The 23,263-nt window shown below is 37.6% G+C and overlaps 1 protein-coding gene across 3 annotated transcripts in view; it reads right to left on the minus strand.

Annotated features, from left to right (window-relative positions):
* Nucleotides 1-4,411: 4,411 nt before the first annotated feature.
* LOC106870246 (uncharacterized) overlaps nt 4,412-23,263 on the minus strand; it is a 78,424-nt gene continuing 59,572 nt past the window's right edge. For 2 of the 3 annotated variants that reach the window (XM_089348907.1, XM_089348908.1), the window contains exons 2-4: nt 19,615-19,821; nt 9,080-9,211; nt 4,523-4,951 (exon numbers count right to left, since the gene is read on the minus strand). In XM_089348907.1, coding sequence (XP_089205033.1) covers nt 4,676-4,951; nt 9,080-9,211; nt 19,615-19,821 — 615 coding nt within the window. In that variant the 3' untranslated portion in view covers nt 4,523-4,675. Of the gene's footprint in view, nt 4,952-9,079; nt 9,212-19,614; nt 19,822-23,263 lie in introns of all 3 variants that reach the window. The other variant, XM_014916263.3, reaches the window with a different exon arrangement.

Here is a 23,263-nt window from a genome sequence, read left to right on the forward strand (position 1 = left end):
GTACCAGCAAAAATTCTGAAAGGAATGGCTTAAGATGCCAGCATTTATTAAGTGGTTGTGTGAAGTACCTAGTGACCAATCTAAAGCACATTGCAGATATTGTAGATGTAATATGTTGGCAAAATATTCTCTTTTAGTAAGCCACTGTGAAGCAAAGAAACATAAGGTATCAACTCCACAACAAATGATTTCTCTTACCAATTTTATTAAAACCAAAATGATAAGACATCTATGCTTGAAGCAAATTTTGCAATCTTTATTTGTTGCCAGTCATCATTTAATAGCTGTGATCACTTAATAGAGTTATGTAAGAATTATATGTTAGTGATATTATGTCGAAAGTGAAGTTGTATCGTACAAAATGAGCAAATATTGTGAGAAATATTTCTAGCTCCATATTTTGATGGAGATTTGATTTCTGATATAAGAGATAGAAATTTAGCTTGTTATTAGATGAATCCAATGATATATTGATAAACAAGTTGTTAGGAATTGTTAACATATATTACAGTGACACTCACAAAAAAGTGGTACATACATATCTCAGTATGGTATCTTTAGAAACATGTGATGCAGATGGCATTGTAGATGCCTTAAAACTTTAATTAGAGAAAAAGAAATTACATATAAAAATTTACCGACTATAGGAACTGATAATGCTAGAGCAATGATAGGAGTCAACAATGGTGTTTTCCAGAAATTAAAAGAAGTTCCATCATTACTTCTATTTAGATGTGTATGTCATTCTTTACGGCTGACAGTATCCCATATTTGTGTTGAATATCTGCCCATAAATTTAGAATTTTTAGTATCCGAAACCTATAAATGGTTCTCTCATTCTTCAACAAGACCAAGTGCCTACAAACAACTTTACCTTGCTATCAATGATAAATAGCCTTCGAAGATTTTGAATTCTTGTACAACTAGCTGTAAATAGAATTTTAAGCCAATGGTTTGAATTGCAAAGTCACTTCCAAACTACAATTACAAAAGAAAAATGCTTTACAGCACAAACGTTACATGAAATGTTTTGTGATTCTAGGAATGAACTTTACCTTTTATTTTTGTATCTAATTTTAAAACATTTTAAAACATTCTGGCTGGAAGTCTTGGAATATAAAGATGCTACTGGAGGAAATCCTTTTAGAGATATTGCAGATTTTGCCATTAATCTATTGACATTGCCAAACTCAAATGCAGAAGTTGAACAGTTGTTCAGTAGTATGGGTGTAATGAAATCAAAATTGAAAAACAAAATGCATCTTCCTATGCTGTCTATAAAATATGGTCAGAAAAGATGTGGCAAATGTTGCAAAAACACATAATTAACAAGAGTGGGACCTTGAATGTATTCAGAAGTCAAGACCTAGGCACTGCAGCTGAAAGTGATCAAATCAGTGAAATTCAAGAAATTATTTCTCAATGCTGAATATAATTAAGGAAAATAGATAAAAATTAAGCTTTTTGATATAATTAGTCTTTAGCATTTTTTGGTATTTCTTCTACTGAAATTTAGCATAAAATTGTGATTTTAAGTTGGCAACACTGGGTGGGGTTGTATGTGAGTGAGTCTGTGTGCGTCTCTATGTGCTGATAAAGACTTTAGGAAGTGAAAGACAGTGATGACATACTTATACCTAACATATCAGAGGAAACAAAAGAAACAGATTAACAAAGGTAGGACCCTCAACCTTCAAGATAATGACAAACAACACAGATGGGCCTAAGACACAGATATAAACATAGGTACAGATAAAGTATATACACATATGCATATCTATCCTCTATAAACATAAATATACTCACACATACATATATACACACATAGAAACATGGACACACATCTAGTCGTACACATAGGCATAAATACGTATACATACATATATATTTTCCCATGTGTATGTGAGAGAGAGAGAGTGTGTGTGTATGTATATATACATATATAATTGACTTACATTTGTGTGTATATGCATACCATCATATACAGATATTTGATATATATACATATATATATATATATAGATAGATAGATAGATACATACATACATTCATACATACATACATACATACATACATTCATACATACATACATACATATGGCATAACTACAGATGTATACCCTACCGACTTTGTTGCTTCATAACTTCCAGAAAAATGGATACTTTTTAATGAAACTTTCAAGAAATAATTGCTTAGGTCCTGTAAGTATGTAAGTGTATGTAAGGATTTGTTGGAAAAAATTTTCTGAGGGATTGGTGAGAGGAGCTTCGGAATATTCTCACAACCTGACATTTTCCCCCCTCATAACTTTCAGGAAAACGAGTATTTTTTTAACGAAATTTTATACAAATACCTTTCAAACAGTGTAGATTATGATTACAAAGAAATCTGTAAGCAAAATTTTTTGGAAGGGGGTGGAGGAAAAAGTGTGTGATTTAAGGGAGATTTGGCTGTTGTTTCTAGCACATCACAAGACCACCCTAGTTTTATTCTCACTTAAATACGTATTGGTGCTTTCAATATTTTCCATCATAAACAGATTTACGCTATAGAAAAAAGGAAAATTTTTTAATTTATGATTTTTTTTTTTAGCACCACTTCCTGCTCCCAATTGTTTCTCTTTATATAATTCTAAAATATTGGAGAGCCCGAGAAGATTATTGCAGGGATTTATCTGGAGTGATTTTAATAAGAGGTATGTAAAAGATGATTTATTTTGATAGCATAATTTCCTGTTAGAAAATGTTCTTTTTCTTATACACTAAGGACTTTCGAGCGAGATCGTTGCCAGTGCCCCTGGACTGGCTCTTGTGTGGCTGGCACATAAAATACACCATTTTGAGCATGGCTGTTGCCAGTACCGCCTGACTGGCCTTCATGCCGGTGGTACGTAAAAGCACCCACTACACTCTCTGAGTGGTTGGCGTTAGGAAGGGCATCCAGCTGTAGAAACTCTGCCAAATCAGATTGGAGCCTGGTGTAGCCATCTGGTTTCACCAGTCCTCAGTCAAATCGTCCAACCCATGCTAGCATGGAAAGCGGATGTTAAACAATGATGATGATGATGATGATGACATGGTCTCACACGGTTGGGGTGCGAGTAAAAATTAAAATTACCAGTTTTCTTTTTCTTTGCTTATATCCCAGCTATAGACTATGCGTGTGTTACTTTGGCATTATCATTCCATAAAATGTGTTTATGGGGAGAAAAATATTGAAAAACATCAATAGATGTGAGAGTGAGAAAGATACGAGGAGGGAGGTCTTGGGGTGTGCTAGAAACAACTGCCAGACCTTCTTTAAATCACACATTTTCCTCTGAAATTATTAACAATTTTTTGTTTTAAATCGAAAATGTTTCTATCATGGATTTTAAGTGTGTAATGAAAAAAAAAAATTGGCCAATATTGGTTGGGACTGTGGTGATGAGGGAGTGAAGAAAAAAATCATAAATTTTCAAAGTTTTTTCTTTTTTCATGAAAAGATGCCTCCCATCATTCCAAAGACTTCACTGAAAAAAAATTGGAAAAAATCCCTGTCAAAACGGAGAAAAATACCCGTTTTCCTGGAAGTTATGAGGAGGGAAAATGTCAGGTTGTGAGAATTTTCTGAAGCTCCTCTCCCCAACCCCACCAGAAAACTTTTTCGACGAACCTTTACATACACTCAATCTACAGGACCTAAGCAATTATTTGTTGAAAGTTTCATGAAAAAGTATCCATTTTATTTAAGTTATGAGGCAACAAATCGGTGAGGTATACATCTGTAGTTATGCCTTTACACACACACACACACAGTAAATAACTTCGATGGAGATATTTTTCCTCCACGTGGTTAGTTTACAAAAATAAAAAGAAGGAAAAAGCACAATGTATATATTTTTATGAGATAAAATATGTATGTAGTCAGCCGGTTTTGCTTTTGCTAATAATTTTTTATCTTTTACTTGTTTCAGTCATTTGACTGCAGCCATTCTGGGACACCGCCTTGTGAAAATATTACAATTTTATGGTATCATAAGAAGTTTTCAGTCAATTTTAGAAGCAGGAAAGTTATTTTGTAAAGTTGTTTTATGAAACAACTTTTCTGCTACTGACATGGACTGAAAACTTCTTATGGTACCATAAAGTTGTAATATTTTCACTAATCTCTTTGTCATGATTAGCAAAAGCAAAGCCGGTTGACTATATATTTTATCTCATAAAGAATATATACATTCTGTGCATTTACCTTCTTCATATGTATATATATATATATATATATATATATATATATATATACACGCATGTGCAGATTTATATACACAGCTTTAAATATATATATGTATATTTTTGAGCAGTGAGTGAGTGAGTGTGTGTGTGTGTGTGTGTGTGTGTGTGTGTGTGTATATAAACTAGTGAGGGAAAGAGTATTATATTTCACAGATGTATTTATTTATTCATTCAGAACTGATGACTCATACCCTTGGTATCTACACCATATTTCTCAACAAGTGCTGTGTATCCGGCTACAATAAGAAATGATTCTCAGCCTTGATTTTAGGAAATTAATTGTTAAATATCTCAGTGTATTTATCTTTATATTTATATGTGTGCACAATTATATAAAGTTCATGTGCTACTTTAATGTATTGAGTCATACGTTTGCCTGTGCAAAGGTATGGAGCAATTTGGTTTCAGTTGTTTATATAAATATCGTCCTCTTCAACATTTCCATAGACATCATCGCTTGTTATTCCGTAGTTTTCATAGACATCTCCATTACCATTGTTTACATTTGAATCCATAACCAGATATTCATCATCATTTTCTTGAGTTTGTTTCCTCACATTTGGCGGCGTTGGTGGTTTATGATGCCTCACACCTGGTGGCGTCGGTGGTTTATGCTGCCTCACACTAGGTGGCGTCGGTGGTTTATGCTGCCTCACACTTGGCGGCGTCGATGGTTTATGCTGGAATATTAACCAAAATATCAACATTTAGTAACAGCAATTCTGAAATGTTTTTTTATATTTATTCTTTCATAATAATGATTTTTGTGACAATAATAACAATGAGATGAAGCTGTTGTCGGCTGATAGAGAAGAATGATTCTGTGGAAAATGCAGCTAATCAAGACTCCTTACAAAGAATTTATCCTGTAATGGAGAAAGCTGCTTATCAATTTGGTGAAATTTTACTGAAGAAAACAAGGATTAAAGTCTCCATTGCCTTGAAAATTCTTTAAAATACCAATTTTAATATATATATAGAACTTCTCTTTTTTTAATGCAGTCTCCAAGATTCTTTTCAACTAAACAACTACTTTTAATTCAATGCAAAACAACGTTTTTTTTTTTATATCTTACACTGTGAGATAACCTTTTTAACATTTTACTGCCTTCTCACTCCATCTCTTTCTCTTTTCCCCTCTCTCTCTCGCTCTCTTCTTCCCTCTCTCTTGCTCTTTCTCCAGCTCTTCCTTATTTATAACGAAGTAATGAATAACACCATATAGTGCTCTTCACATCTACCTAAAATGTATATAGGTTACAGATGAACTCACCCATAGACCACTAACATAATGAGGCAAATATACTAAAATGATAGGTTATCTGACACTATGCTTCTGCAAAAAGCTGCAACCCACTTGGTTTCCTAACACAACCTATTCAATCACCTACAAAACATCTAGTGACATCTAAAATATACAGAACACTACTACACTATATACTGTCCTAAAATTGCTATACTTTCCACACAGTCCAGACAAATACAAAATAACATACACAAAAACAGAAGCAGTAACAGTAGTCTCATTAGTTCTAAATACTACATTGGGCAGCAGACCTCTAGAAATTGTCAGTCATTGAATTGATTTACTTTTCCTGATTCTATTGGTGGCCACCAGTGTTTTTTTATAGATATGCAGGAACACATTATATAGTGTGTATGCAAAACCTGCAACCTGTCATACTTCTCTGAATACAATGAAAACCACATTATGTTAATGTGCTCAGCAGTATAGTCCTCAACAAAGCAGTAGACAAGTGTAACTAGAACAACGGGGTTATGTATCATACATAGGCATCCGGGTCTACATGTCTAGAACAGCAGACACAACAAAAATAAGAAAAGTAACAACAAAAATGAGAAAACATTGGAACATGTGCAAAACAAAAAAATAATATTTTATTCACAGCAGATGCAGTAGGCTGAAAGTGAATGATGCTGTAACAGGGCAGATGTTATGTGTCAGTAGTACAAGTGGCCATGGAAGAGGCATGCCAAGCATTACACTTCATTCGGGTAATAACTTGCACTCCATCACAAAACCAACCTAACATCCAAATCTAAAATTCCAATACCCTCCTCCTGGTTAGTAGTTGGTGCTAGAAGAATGTCTGGGGGAAAGAACCCAAAACAAAGAAATATGGAAGAACTGAAAATGTAATCCTTTGTGAAAGCAGAGCTTGGCTTCTTGTCAGGTTCTTTTAGATATCTCAAAGGATCAAGATCCGGGCAGCCTCCCATCTTTTCTCCTCTTGACTCTGAATGTTTAATAAGGATTCGTTAATGTGGTGCTCTAATGTCGGTGACTATTTATGACGCAGCCGTAGCTGCAAGGAGGGATTATTTCAGATGTCAGAAAATATTCTAGCAAATAATCCATTCATCAGGTTCAGAGAGATTGGAGTGATATCCTAGACATGCACTAAAATTGCTTACAAGTTAGTATATCAGAGATGTGTAAATCGTCTTAAATTTATTCAGATAATTTCAGCTGTCTCACAGATATTGAATGTATTTCTCGAGTATGTCAATCTTCTATGTTGATTCATCGTAACATGTCATTTGAGTGGTTCATAGACAGGATATTCATTAAGTTACCTGATAATGCTAATGTGACGTGTAAAGTCAACCTAAATTGAATATAAGAAACTAAAGACAGAAAATATTCAATTAGAAATAGTGTCACTGCCAATGCGTTGTTCAAACTAAGCAACTATGCTTTAAAACATAATGTACTACATACTAGAGACATTTAAAAGGCTTGAATCTTTGACGTATCAATTCGGGTGCATGGTATGTGATTCTGAGAAGATGTATGGAACAATTCCAAGTAAATCTATGTGATTTGAAGTAGATGCATACAGAACTTTCCTCTGATTCAGCTTCCCTTATAACCAACATTACATTTCTTCTCTTTCTATACATATAGAGGCGCAGGCATGATTATGTGATAAGTTTGCTTCCCAGTTACATAGTTCCGGGTTCTGTCCCACTGCGTGACACCTTGGCCAAGTGTCTCCTGCTATAGCCTCTGGCTGACCAAAGGCAGACAGAAACTGAGAGAAGCTTGTTGTATATATATATAAATGTGTGTGTGTGTGTGTATTTGTTTGTCCCCACCACCACTTGACAATCGGTGTTGGTGTGTCTACGTCCCTGTAACTTAGCGGTTCAGCAAAAGAGACTGATAGAATAAGTACCTGGCTTTTCACAGTATATCTCAAAGCTGCAGTTCAGAGTATGGACTGAATATATTACACCCAGGATGGCAATGAACAGTGGTTAGATGCTCACAAGCTTACAACAAGGAGTCAATGGAACGGCCATCGATTCATTATTGCATTCTAAAAAGAATTGATAAAATACATGATAATGAGGAATACTCTGGACGTCCATGAAAATATAATGAGGCAACTTTTCCTTCATTCAAAGAAGTGTTATTGGTTCAAGATAATATATAATGGTACAACAGAAGCTACCAAACAGAAAGGCATGAAATGAGTTGAGAAGGATGAAACCGTTCTCAATGAATCTATTCAGTGTCCATAAATCACTAACCTATGGGATTATGTTGAACAACTGCATCTTGTGTTAGATCTGATCAGAATTTCAGCTATGTCTGTTGTTAAAATTGCTCTACTGCCATCCTTTCACTCTATTTTGAGGTTAAGGTGGAAGAAATAGCCATGATGAGTGATGCTGAAAGAGCTGTTGCAGAGCTCTCCTCTTCAACAAATGGCTCATGAAATGAAAATTGAGAGTTGAGAGAGGATATGGAAAGTGAACGACAGTTGCAAAGTTGGTGTGAAAGAGTTGAAGTTTCAGATTCATATCTCAGTAGGGGGTTGTGCTTCTTCAGATGCTTTTCATTTTTTTTTATAAATCTCTTAGGACACTTTCATAGAAATTCCTCTACGGCTCTCTTTCCATTACATCGCAGTAGTTTCACCAGCGATTTCAACATTTTCTTACTCCTGAATACTAATTCTAGTTTTCTCAGGTATTTCAATATCAACGGATTTCACATTCTTGCCTTCTATACTGCAACAATATCCTAACTGAGATACCTGAACCTGGGTAGTGTCCATGCATTAATGGGGAAAGACAATATTGTCATATACTCTCAAGCTTGCCATGCAACCTTTCAAACAATTTCTTTTACCATATCCAGCTCGACCATAATTATATATTTGTTATCTTTTCTATACATCTAGTTTAAAGTTTCTTGATCTTATGACTTCTCTGACAGTAGTGTCTATTTGAGGGAGGAATTTAAATTGTTGGGGATTATAGGGATCCTTTACTAGATTTTCTATTATTAAAATGCCTTATGTTGCTTATCATTGCAAAAATCATATTAATTTTCACAGCTATACACTAATGTATTTCCTTTACCTATTTGAGGCACTCTTTTAGCCATATTTTAAATTTCACATAATTTCAAATATATTTACATATTTTGAATTCTGCCGTTTTATTATTTTTTTGTATTAGGCTTATATTTACACAATAATTTTATACTTTTCTTCACCCTGCACTTCCACAGTGACTTAGGTTATTTTTTTCGGTCTCTTTTTGACAATTCTATTTTTGACAATTCTATTTTTGCTACAGTTGAGAGAATAGGACATGTTTTCATTGACTGCAAAGAGTGAAATATTGATTAAAGTACCTTGTTTTCATATAATAGGGGAAAACACTTTCAAAATCAGTCACCATGTTGATGAGCTTTCCTATTAATGACTTTTAAGATGAGAACTTGAAATCAAGACCTGAATGTTAAAGAAAATCTATGAACTCAAACTTACTCTTTTCGGTAGAATATCATATTCATTTTTGGGATAATCTTCATTGACTTCCTCGCTTTTGGTAATGGGTGGAGGACTTGTAACCCGGGGTTGACGCTCAGGTAAAGACACCTGGTTTCTCCGATTGTGAGACTGGAAAAGAATTGACAGATTAAAAAACTTTCCATTTTATGTGTTTACAATTTAAAATACCATACATACATGAATATACATATGAATACACACAAATAAGCATGTATACACAAATATATACATACAAACTAACAAAAGAATCTTCATAAGTAAAGTGAGCAACATTGTACGAGTTGGCAGTGAACTTCTCAAGAAACTCTCTCTTCTTGATAATCTCCTATACACCCCCAAAACAGCTGGGCTCTCTTACCTCAGAGAAGACCTGGATGGAAAGCACTCAGCATACAAAAAAAAAAAGACTATGCATGGGTACGTTGTCCAGAAGCTTAAAGGAGACAGTAGAGTTGACATGTAGCGCAGCCTCTCTTGGACACAAGACCACTACATCACATTACACTTTGAAGGCTTTGTGTTTGCAATCCAGAAACAGGAGATTTCTGCAAAGTACCTGGTGAATAAGAGAGACAGTGATGCTCTTGCAATACCAAGGTGCAATCACATGTGTAGGCTATGTCATGTTTCTGTGGAAGACATCATGCATGTGATCAGCAGCTGTCCTAAAATATCATTATGGTACTACCTCCCTATGCACCACGATGTTGTTGCTAAATCAATTTACAATGCCATCCGCAAAAAAGACTGTCCTGAAATAAACCTAGAAAATCCCTCTGTTATGGAATACATTCATAAACAGCAACTCAGGGAATACTAGTGGAATATTCCCACCAAAATTTCTGTCACATGTAAGCATAAGGATATTGTTGTTTGGGACAGAGGGGCAAAGGTGTGTACCATCATAGAGCACAGATGCCCTGCAGATATAAAAATCAAAGAAAAAGAGGATATCTATGGATAACTGCTTCGAAACCTCCAGCTTCTATATCCAGACTATTAATTCATATTCATACCAATTATAATTGGAGCACTAGGTTTTATTAGTAAATGCTTAAAGGAGAATCTGGATAAACTGGGATTTTCAGAAAAAGAAATTGACTGGCTGATTCGTACATTACAACTGCAATCTGTGAGTGGGACAGTAAAAATATGCAAGACTTTTCTCAAGTTCCAAATGTGTATTTGTCTGTGCTAACTACATACCAAAGATGGAGCCTTGTATCTTTGTTGGAAACTAGCTCCCCGCACAGTGGAAGATTTATAATAATTAAAAAGACATACATACATAATACGTGTGTGTGTATATATATATATATATATATATCCTTTAATTCTTTTACTTGTTTCAGTCATTTTGACTGTGGTCATGCTCGAGCACCTTTTAGGCACAGAAATCGAACTCTGGACTTATTCTTTATAAGCCTGATACTTATTCTATCAGTGTCTTTTGCTGAACTGCTAAGTTACGGGAATATAAACACACCAAGATAGGTTGTCAAATGATGGGGGTGAAACGATGGTAGAAGGACAAACATAAATATATACATATATATATATAGAGGTTATGAGCGGTAGTGGTGTCAATGAGACCCAGAGGTGTCAGGTAATGCTGAGTAAGTGCTATGGATAGACCATAATTAAGCTCCAGGTTCGGTGATTATGCAAATAAGGGGTCCAACGTAGGTCATAATATCAGCGTGTGTATATATATCTCACATCTATTTTCGTTCATCCAATTCACTCTTTATCTAAATTAACTATTGCTTAACCATCTTCTCACACCGTCTCCTATGAAGGGATATAATAAATATCCTGGAAACAGGTGTAAGACCTTCTATTTATAAATATTCTAAAATCTACACAGCCTTGGTTTTTATCTCATTACGAAAAGTAAATCTTTATATATATATATACACAATAGGCCTCTTTCAGTTTCTGTCTACCAAATCCACTCATAAGGCTTTCATTGACCTGAGGCTATAGTAGAAGATACTTGCCCAAGGTGCCATGCAGTGGAACTGAACCCTGAACCATGTGGTTGGGAAGCAAGCTTCTTACCACGAGTGATACCTGCACCCAGTGGCCCGGGAACAAAATTTGCTTAGCGGGTGCAAACCCAGATCCAAACTTTTTTACGAAAAAAGTGGATTTTTTTAATGTTAACATTAAAACAAATACAGGTATAATAATAATTTTTTATTATTAAGAGGGTTGGCTGAAATCTTCATAAGCTGAAATATTCATGGAATGGGACCAAATGAAGTTAATTTTTTAACATAGTTCCTCTTACTGTCCACACACTTCCATCAGTAATTGCAGTGCTTGGGTCGCACTGGTGAATAAGCTATCCTGTTGGACAAAAAAGTCATCAACAGCAGATAAGATGTCATCATCACAGCGATACTGGTGCCCAGTTGAGTGTTTTCATGTTGGGAAACAGATGATAATCAGATAGAACCAAATCACAAATCTAGGAAAGGTGATCAACCATTTCAAAGACAGTCATGCACTGCAGCCTTTGAAACCAAGGACTTGTGTGCTGAAGCAGTGTCCTAATGAAACAAGACCCCATTCATCAGAAAGGGCGCTTGGTCTTGGTGGCTTTTCGTAACTGCCTTAGCAAGTTGTCATTGAACATTCCATTGGTGGTGTGATCGTTTTGAAGATAGTCAATAAACACAATATCTTTTGCATTAACATATAGCATGTGTAATAATGTGAAGTATACATATTTTTATAATATGCATGAGTTAGTCTGGATATTGCATCAAAATGATCATATGTCATATTAAAGTACAATGGATCGTCTTTTAGCTCTTATTTAAATTGATATGCACACAAAATTGTACGGTTAACAACCTTACATGTGAGAATTTTGCTACGTTGATAACAGATACAACATTTTTACCAAATTTTGGTATAGATCTATAAATATAAATATATATATATATATATATATATATATATATATATATATATATATATATATATATATATACACACACGCGTGCTTTATATATTTATACACGTGCACACGTATGTATATATACAAACACACACACATACCTTCATGCTTGTATATACTTACAAAGATGGAGTGTATATACAAATACAAAGATTAAATGAGTTATAGAATAGATTATTAAGAAGTCTATATGCAGATACAAATAAATAAATATCCGTATGTAGTGGATCTTGCATGCATGAAGTGGATTCGATCCACCATAGCCAAATTTAAATTAACACTGCAACAGAACTTTTCCCACGGTGGAACAATGGTTTTTCGGTAACACCAGTTTTACATTTTCCAGATGCCTTTAGCTAGGCCGAAATAATGTCTTCACCACTTGACTCTTTCTAACCTCTTCTACTCCACCAAAAGCTAGAATAGAGATAACAAGACCACCAACTAAATCTATTATTCTCAATGATATGTCTATCCTTCTAGATATTTTTAAAAGCAGGAAAACCTCAAGAAAAAGTTAGTTTAGTCACCAGTCGGTGACGATTCAACGAGTCCAGTCACATGGTGATGACTCAATGAGAACAAAGTCTGGCTGACCAGCTAGAACCTTGGTCAGAGGGAGAAATGAAGTTTACTGTCAGCAACTGTGAGACAATGTCCCACACACTACAACTCTCACTAGCTCTAATTTTGTTCTCTTACAACATCGTTCTATCTCTCTCTGTAATTGCTACTAGATAATGAAGAGGACACAAACACAAACTTCACTTCGCATGCTTTTGTATTTATCATAACCTGCCTGTCGAGGCAAGGTATTGTAATGTAACGGTAAATAAATATTTCCTTAAAACTTCATGCATTGTTCATCTTTCCCATCTTACAACATGCAATTATGACAATAATTTTTTATCATCACAACTGCTGACTCCGACATATAATATTGTTTATAAATCAATTTTCCCTCGGTGGTATATTTGCAAATGCGGATGTAGCGAGTAACATCTAGCTTTCGGCTGCACCTTGGACCCTACTGTGTTCGTCACCCTGATTGGCTGTAATTTGCGTGGCATTTGTCACCAGTTCTGTTTCGCGCCAGGGTGCATACCAATCAATCATGGCCTTCTGATAAGGTCACATGAGAGAGTGTTTTCTGATCCTTCTGGAGCCGATTTTTTCCTATAAAATAGCCTGTTTCATCCACTCCAGTTTGTCACGGCTTCAGACCTTCTGAGGTCTGGTCGTTGACCACACAGAGCACCAGCCAGCCAGTTTCCAGCGACGACATCAACACCACCGTTCAACTTTTTACTACAAGCTTCGTCGCTAACGTCAACACAACGTCTCTATGTACACAGCAACCAAACAGCGCCCGCACAGGTTCACTCAATACTGTTGTGAAATATCTTCACCAAGGTTAACAGAACTCAACCTGCGAAGCCCCTGTATCAAGTAACCGGCTCGGCATAGAAACCTCAACTTCACGACATGTGACTTAGCTCTGCCTCGACGCCACAACTTCTTATATACAGACTTTCAATCTACTGTGTACCTTAACTAAGAACTGGTATTTCTTAGCCTTGTGTTCAGGACGCTTAACGTCCTTGTTATAGACTCGTTCTATTCTCTGTATTCTGTTGCATTCACATACACATACTTGTATGCACACACTCTTTTGTTTACATGACGGCCTGTCTTATATTGTGTTATTATGCCGCATTCACGCACACAGACACACAGTTTACTGCTCTAATAAAACTTTCTCTTTATTCATCTTAACCGGTTGTGTCTCTCTCTTTTCCTTGTTGGCACTTTCTCACGTTTATATGTAAGCTCGCTTATGTTATTATATTTGTGTCGACCGTGCGATGCATTAAAAGGAGCCGTTCCATTCGTCACCATTCTCCTTGGTTCTCACGGTCGTTCTACACATACACACACAAATATACATATATATATATATATATATATATACACACACACACACACACATATATTATTGATAATGGTTTCAAATTTTTCCACAAGGGCACCAATTATGGGGGAGGGGATGAGTCAATTACACCGACCCCAGTATTCAACTGGTACTTATTTTATCGACCCCGAAAAGATGAAAGGTGAAGTCGACCTCAGTGGAATTTGAACTCAGAACATAGCGATGGGCAAAATACCGCTAAGCATTTCACTCGGCATGCTAACAACTCTGCCAGTTTGCTGCCTTAATAACAACAACAACAACAATGATAATAATGCCAATACACACAGATAGATAAATTAAGGCCAATAGGCTAGATCTAGTTGTCAGAGATCAACAAGAAAAAAAAAAGATTTTTGATCGATGTATCAATACCAACAGATGACAATGTTTCTCTAAAAGAAACGGAGAAACTTTCAAAATTAAAAGATCTGGAAATAGAGGAAACCCGAATGTGGAGTCTAAAAGCAGAAACAATTCCTATCATAGTAGGCACATTAGGTATGATAAAAAAAACATTCAGACAAATACATAACAAAAACACAAGGACTTACAAGTATATGTATATAACATACAAAAAATAGCACTACTAGACACTGCATACATCCTACGTAAAACACTTTCAATATAGTGAAAACAAGAGCACACCATAAGGAACCACAGCAATACCCAAGGCACACAGAGCTGCCCTCGGTAGTGCAGTGAAAGCACGTGATAAAAATAAGACTATTGAATAATAATAATAATAATGATAACAATGGTTTCAAATTTTGCCACAAGGGCAATAAGGGAGATGATGAGTTGATTACATCAATCCCAGTGTTACACTGATACTTAATTTATCGACCCCAAAAGGATGAAAGGCAAAATCGATCTCGGTGGAGTTTGAACTCAGAACGTAAAGACGGACAAAATACCCCTAAGCATTTTACTCAGTGTGCTAACGTTCCTGCCAGCTTGCCGCCTCAATAACGATAATAATAATCCTTTGCAGACTTGCAAAAAGAACTCAGGAGGCTTAAAGACACTTGGTGGAGAAATTTGTCTGAGGAAGTACAGGTAGCCTATGACAGGAAAGACATTAAAAGTTTCTATAGTTGTGGCAAGCTTTTGGACCGCAATCTTCATCGTCATATGTTCCCTTGAAGTCGAAAGATGGAAATGAGGTTATTAAAGGTTCTCCTGGAATAATGAACAGATAGAAAGAGCACTTTGCGGATCTTCCTCACAATCTATCTGTTGTGAACATGGATATCATAAACAACATTCCACAAAGAGATATTGTGCAACACATGGATGATACACATTCCATTGAAGAAGTAAATCTGACATTATGTAAACTGATATCAGGTAAATCTTCTGGACTGGATGGTATTCCGGTTGAAATTCTGAAAGCAGGTGGGGATCATGTTTCGTCTGAAATTCATAATCTGATAACTTGAGTTTGTAATAAATCTTCTATGCCACAAGAATGGATAAATGGCATTCTGATTTCTATATACAGGGGGAAGGGCCCAAAAGCAGTGTGTAGTAATTCTAGAGGGATAACTCTTCTGGCATATACCGGGAAGATACTTTCAAGGGTCATGTTAGATCGTCTTGTTGAGAATGTGTGTCCACATGTGACTCCTGAAGAACAGTGTGGTTTCATCCCTGAGCGAGGAACAATGGACATGATATTTTCTGTGAGGCAGGTTCAAGAGAAATGTTTAGAGGAACAAATACTACTATACGAGGTCTTCATACATTTAACTAAGGCATTTGACACGGTAAACAGGGAGGCATTATGGATTGTTTTGTGTAAACCTGGTTATCCAACACATTTTGTGAGCATTTTCAAGGAACTACACAAAAAACATGAAAGCTCAGGTGAGCTATCTCGTAAATTTTCAGTGGACAACGGTGTCAAACAGGGAGATATTCCTGCCTTTACACTTTTCTCTATTTATTTTGCTGCATTACTTTGGAATGCTTTCAAGGATTGCAACAGGGGAATCGGAATCTGGTCGTATTTTTAATTTGACCCATTAACTGCAAAGTAAAGACTTTCAAAATACTTGTAAGAGAATTACTTTATGCTGATGATGCTGATTTGTTGGCACACTCAGAGGGGGATATGCAACATTTAATGGACAGATTTTCCACTGCGTGTGTACATTTTGAATTCACAATTAGTTTGGGGAAAACCAAAGTAATGTTTACTCCCGTGCCAGGACAAACATATTCTGAACCAAACATTTTTGTGAATGAAACAAGGTTAGAAGTCATTGACACCTTTATTTACCTAGGAAGCACATTGTCAAGAGATGCAGAGATATACTATCGAATAGGAAAGGGAAGTGTTGCATTTGGAAAGCTTGAAAAGCTAGTATGGACGGATAGAGGTATTTCCCTACAGACAAAAATCAGTGTCTATAAAGTGTGTGTATTGTCTGCACTTCTTTATTCAAGTGAGACATGGACCACTTACAGTGTCACATAACGAGCAGAGGTCGGCAATGCCTGTGCTGAGTTTTAGATCCAATGAGGCTTGCACAACACCTCATAGACCCTCTCCACTTTATTGACATTATCCAGAGACAAGCCGGAGCAAGATGTCTGGTGTCAACAATATAAGTCGCAGGCTCAGGGATGTGGGAGCACCGTGATCTCTAGCACAAACCAAAGATCCCCAAAATGTCCAGTGCCATTCCCTGCATATTTGGTTTTATATCAGAGTGACCTTCTCCTAGACATGCTTCAACAAAAGCTGAGGGGCGCCTCACTCCCAGTGGTCTTTCAGTACGCCGGACACCATCCCGGAAATTCTGCGTACCAGTGCTACTGCTAGATAGCCGTTGAGCCTGCACTAGGTCCATCCGAGCTTTCAACAGGTCTTGTTTTTAATCCTGTTGGGTTTCTAGCAACCCTCCTCACCAGGATAGCCTGGTAGGGGTGCCAGTTTAGTCGCCGGCAACCCGACCCTGCAACAGGTTGTACTGGATTACATGTTACCAGTAGCACTTATGAGAGCCTCATACGTGACCTGACACATACATACATACATACATACATACATACATACATACATACATACATACGAAGCAAAAAGTCGCGTATTTGGCGTGGGAGACTACAGAAAATACGATGAATACTTCAACTTTGAAGCCATAACTATCAGCCTTGTTAAATAACTGATTAATCTTCAGATGAATTAACTGAGGGAGTCTTTTATTCACGATCATAGTGATTTTTGACTGAAACTTGAATTTAGCATACAAAGCGTTACTACAAACAACAACAACACAATCGAGGAACAGAACGAAGACAACAGCTCAACAGGTAACCAAATTCTTTCTAGTTGTAGTTATAGAAGAAACCGTAACAATAAAACTCATTTCTCTTGGAGTTATGAATTGAATAATGATCTATTTAACTGCTACGGAAAAGCGAAACAAAACTCCGCTGTTGGCTATATGAATCGATTGTAGTCATACTGGGACGATCTGCATCCAGAATTAAACAATTTTACTGTGAAGCAACTATGCCAGCAAGCAAATCGTAAACAAAGCAGCAGAGGCTTAACAACGATCCAAAATGCCTTAGGGTGTCGTATTATATCCCTTCGGCAACATCTTTTAAACACCAAGCGTCGAAGTGCATCCCTTGACCAAGTTTGCATACATGACACTGATAACATCATAAGACTTGGAAGGCAGCTCCTTCAGCAACACTCTGTTTGATAACCTGGAATACATGCCCAAAGAAGTTACATGACTCTACCGCAACATATCATCAGATGAAAGGATGAGCCTATATGAACAGAAAACTATGATTGAATATGTTAGTAGAAAGTTTCATGATGATAGTAACATCGATCATCAAAGCAGTCTATCATGGACCAATAGCCAGATTACTACCTCCCACTTTGAAGGGTATGCATTTACAATCCAGGAACAGGAAATATCAGCCAAGCACCTGATGCACAAAAGGGATAAAGATGAGGGAAAAGCCGTGAAATGTGACAATCAATGCAAACTTTGTGGAGTTCACACTGAAGATATAACCCACATCATAAGCAGTTGTCCGAAAATGTCATCACAGTATTATCTACCGATGAGACATGATGTTGTAGCTATGACACTCTATAATGAAATCCGTCGGAAGGATAATCCTGAGGACAAAGAAATTTAGAACCCACAATATGGTAGAAGGCATAGCCACTCATAATGAAAAGGAATGCTGGTGGAATGTGCCAGTGAAGACCTCAATAAAATGTAAGCACACCAAACCTGATATAATGATTTGGGATAGAGAAGAGAAACTGTGCACAGTTGTGGAAATTAGCTGCCCACCAGATGTTAACATAAAGCTGAAGATCAGTGAAGAAGAGAATACCTATGCTGAACTTTTGAGAAATCTGCAGTTACTCTATCCAGATTACATGTTCAGGTTTATACCTGTAATTACTGGGACCCTAGGATATGTTTCATGCTGCTTAAATACTAATCTTGAGAAATTAGGCTTCTCAAAACCAGAAAGAAGAAAGCTAATTCGAAGACTACAGATCCAATCCATCACTGGAACTATAAGAATCTGTAAAACTTTCCAGAAGTTTATCATTTAAGTATATATGAGCACGTCTAGATATGCAACTATATGCAGGAGAAGACATACATAAAATATACAAATCTGCACATACATACATACATACATACATACATACCCAAATACCAGTCAAAAGAAATTAAGCTTCCCAAAACCAGAAAGGAGAAAGCTGATTCAAAACTACAGATCTAAGCCATCACTGGAACTGTAAAATTCTATAAAACTTTCCAGAAGGTTATCATTTAAGTCCATATGAGTATGTCTAGATATGCAAGTATATGCATGAGAAGGCAAACATAAAACAAAACATACAAATCTGCATGTAGACATCAATTTAGAGGACAGGAACCTCATACTAATGAGGATCGGTGCTCTAAAAAACCGTCAAAGGAAAGGCCCCGAAATAGTGTGCATTCTCTTCTGATATCTACTGGTATCTGTGTGTGTGGGGGGGGGGTAGACAACCAACGTGTAACGACAAAAGAGGCAGACCTCAGTATTGTTGGAAGTTGAGAACTATGCTTATTAAATGACACATTTATAGAGACTCATATACAGGACTTCAGGTTTCTGTGTCAACGATGATCGCTGCACTTCTCCAGCTGTCATAAGCCCGGTACCCGTAGTACCATCAATTATTAAAAATAATCATCCTATTGTTGACACAGAAATTTGAAGTCCTGTATCTGTGTCTCTATAACTATATCATTCCATATATATGGCGTTAGGAAGGGCATCCAGCTGTAGAAACTCTGCCAAATTAGACTGGAGCCTGGTGTTGCCATCCGGTTTCACCAGTCCTCAGTCAAATCGTCCAACTCATGCTAGCATGGAAAGCGGACGTTAAACGATGATGATGATGATGATATATATATAAACTCACATACACAAAGTTTGATATTGGTATATAGATGTCAAAAAATAGAACAGAAAAAAAATTAATAGAAACTGAACAAATATAAATGTTGTTATCATAAAACCTACCACAGGTGACTCTTTAGTTTCCTGTAACTTTACTTTCGTGAATTTTCTTTTAATATATATTACCAATACAACAATTGCAATTATTGCAAAACATAGCAATGTAGTCAAAACACCAACAGCAACATTGAAGTTAGGTGCATTAGTAGATGATTTTGGATTACAGCATGACGTAGTGATATTCTCACATTCTTCCATTTCACCTTCGTTCTGCAATGAAGAAAGAAAGAAATTTCAGTTCTTATATTATGAAAAAAAATTATATCTGCTGCGTCTGTTTCATAAACTGGTATCTGTTTGCTTCCCAGGATATATACACTTCAAACAACATCATGTGACACTTTCTCTTTTTTTTTTTTTGTTTTTTTTGTTTTTTTTGTTTTTTAGTCACTAGAAAATAACTAATTACATTTTTGTTATAATTTACTAAGTTCTTTATGAATAGATCATTGGTATTCATTACTCCGCACTCATGCTGGTTCTAAAATTCACTGTTTGGAAAAAAACTTTGACCTTCAAAACATACAGACACCAGTATTAATGTGAGTGTTAGTTGCAAGTAAATATAAACTTTTTTTTTTTTTACTCTGATGAACAGCGCGAATCAAACAGAAATTAGTGGCAGACTTGGTACAAAAAGGATAAAATTACTTTGCATAGAAATTTAAAAGAACTATCTTTTAAAAAGAAATGAAAAATGTTTATTTTGTTTAATTAATGATTTAGACAACAAAATAATGAATTTTCGAAGACGTTCAAGAACTAGCATGGAATTTTTAAAGATTTAAATTACATTTTTTAAAAATCCCCAGTAAACCTGGATATCATTTGAGACACACCGCCTGAGTATAATAAACAATGTGGCATATGTGTAATAAAACATATCGCATATATTTCTGTACTCTGTGTGTGTGTTGTATATATATATATGTGTGTGTGTGTGTGTGTGTGTGTGTGTGTGTGTGTGTGTGTGTGTGTGTGTGTGTGTGTGTGTGTGTGTGTGTGTGTGTGTAGAAATATTATAGTGTTAGGGAATTACAAAATCCGAACTTACAAGGATATACAATTTAATAATATCAGATTGAATTATATAATGAAAAATATATTAATAATTTTGAGAAGAACCACCACGGTGCAACTCAAACGATGAAGAAGATCGGACACCATCAAGAAAAGCGTACTCTACAAAATACTAATTTAAAAAACTAAAAAATCCAAGAGAAAATTTGTAATTCATAAAATCTATGAAATATTAGACTAAAAAATTAAAGAGACGAGCAGAGGGGGAGAGTTGGGGTGACAAGGTGGGAGAGGCGACAGTGGCGATGATGTGGGAAATCCTAGAGAGGACGAGAGCGGAAGACCCAGTTAGGGGAAACTGGTATGTGCCCAAGACGGAATGCGGGACGGTTTGGTATGATGCTAGCAGTATAGCGATAGGGGTTATGTTGGAGATTGAAGGTGCTGAGGTGGAGGATGCAGCCTGGCTACGGAAAGCGGAGGAATTCAACCACATCAGTGTCGCTGAACTAGACGCGGTGCTGAAAGGGGTGAACTTGGCCCTGAGATGGGGGCTGCGCTCGATCGAGATCCGGACGGATTCGGCCACCGTGGTCGGCTGGGTAGGAACAGTGATTACCAGTGAGAAGAGAGTCCGGACGAAAGGTGCCACGGAGATGTTGGTGAAATGCCGCCTAGGAGTTCTAGGAGAGCTGATCGCCGAGTTCGGAATGAAGCTGAACGTGGTTTCCGTGACTTCGGAGAGAAACAGGGCAGATGCACTGACCAGGGTGAAAAGGGCATGGCTGGAGGAGCCGAAGGAAGCAAGGAAAGGGATAGTGGCGGCGTGTCGGCTGGGTGACTCCGAACTGAAGAAGCTACTTGGGCGTGGATAGGACCCTGTATCTCGCAAAGATGATCGATGCTGACATCACTAGGAGAAGCGTCAAGAAAGTTGTCGGGAACTGTGACAGATGCCAGTCCATTGACCCCCACCCCGGGTGGGCATGAGCAAGGGAGCCTCTCGGTAGAGGGCAACTGGAGAAGACTAGCTGTGGATGTGACGCACTACCATCAGGGAATGTATCTCACCATGGTCGACTGCGGGCCGGGCCGGCTGGCCATTTCGAGGGAGTTGAGGACAGGCATTGCTGATGAGATTGCCGGGATTTTGAATGGGATATTGTTGGAGAGAGGTCCCGAGGAAGAACTGCTGATGGACAACGGGGCGGCATTTCGTTCGGAAGCATTGGGGGAGATGCTCGACCAGTGGAAGGTGCGACAACTGTTCAGAGCGACGTATAGGCCGAGCGGCAATGGAATCGTAGAGAGGCACCATCGGACGATCAAGGCCATGGCTGAAAGGGGGCACATTTCGCCTCTGGAAGCGGTTTTCTGGTATAACATGTCTCCCCGATCCGGACAAGTGGAAGAATCTCTGCCGCACAGAGCAGTGTTCAAATATAAATGGAGGCTATCCCAGTAAGACGCCGGAGTACTGCGTAGAAGAGAAGGAACCCGCCGGCGTGAAAGTAGGGGAGGAAGTTTGGGTTAAGCCGCCAAAGGCACGCTGCACGTCGCAATGGGGCAGGGGAACGGTGACGGCGGTCAATTCCAGAAACAATGTATCCATGGATGGAATGCCGCGTCACGTCCTGGACCTGCGCAGGATAGCCACTTTGTCGGATGAAGAACGTGGAGAGGGAAACGAGGCACTTGGCTTGAGAAGATCTCGACGCGTAAGGCGCCCGCCCGGTTGGATGGCGGACTTCGAAGTGGAGTAGGGGCGGACGTGATCTTTAAGATCAGGGTGGCGTGTGGTATGACGTCAGCAACTAGGGAGCTGACCGCTGACCGGAACCGTGAACTGACCGGAACTGGAAGCTGAACAGAAGAGGAAGAGGGAGCCCCGATTGGGATTTCGTTCCCTTTTCGAGCGGGGTCGTTGTGACAAGAGGACGTGACAAGCGATCGTCTAGGTGTTGGGAGAAGCAGCTGCTATTTCTAGCGTTCTTCGGGTCGGGCTAGGCGCGAGGATAGGATACCGCAGGACAGACTCGTGCAAGAGAAGGAAAACGAGGTAACCCGATTACTTCTACTCGCACGCATACACCACAATAACTGGTCACCCAGTCAACTCTCAAAGCAACGACAGCCAAGAATGTGAAAAATGTGGATCTTTTGGAAATGCAGCAAGAGCGTTAGAGAAGTTTGGTTCAAAAACGGAAGACTTGTCACGGTCGAAAAATTTGGTAAAGTTCAAGATAGAACGAAACATGAACCTCCACATACATTATAGAACAAACAGGTAGGACAACGATAACCTACAGCTGCATCGGGCAAAATAAAATGTAGACGGGTGGAAACACCAACCCAAGCCCAAGTAGAACGGGATCTAGTCTTTCTCATTTTCAAAATGAGCCCCCCTTAATTTTGATCAGATTGCTTTCAATTTTAGTGTATCGATGCAACTCTGAATTTTGATTATGATCAACCAATTACTTAATCTTTAAATTAAAGAATCTGATGTTATTTGGAATTAAAGTTATGAAATTTGGGTGATTTTAGCCAATCAACAGACAGCGTGGCATTAGCAGCTTCTTACCATGATAACCGCACGCTGTGTTGTGAGTCACTGTGCCGCTGTTGTCTA

The sequence above is a fragment of the Octopus bimaculoides genome, chromosome 3, assembly GCF_046866305.1.
Source record: "Octopus bimaculoides isolate indiv1 chromosome 3, ASM4686630v1, whole genome shotgun sequence".
NCBI lineage: Eukaryota > Metazoa > Mollusca > Cephalopoda > Octopoda > Octopodidae > Octopus > Octopus bimaculoides.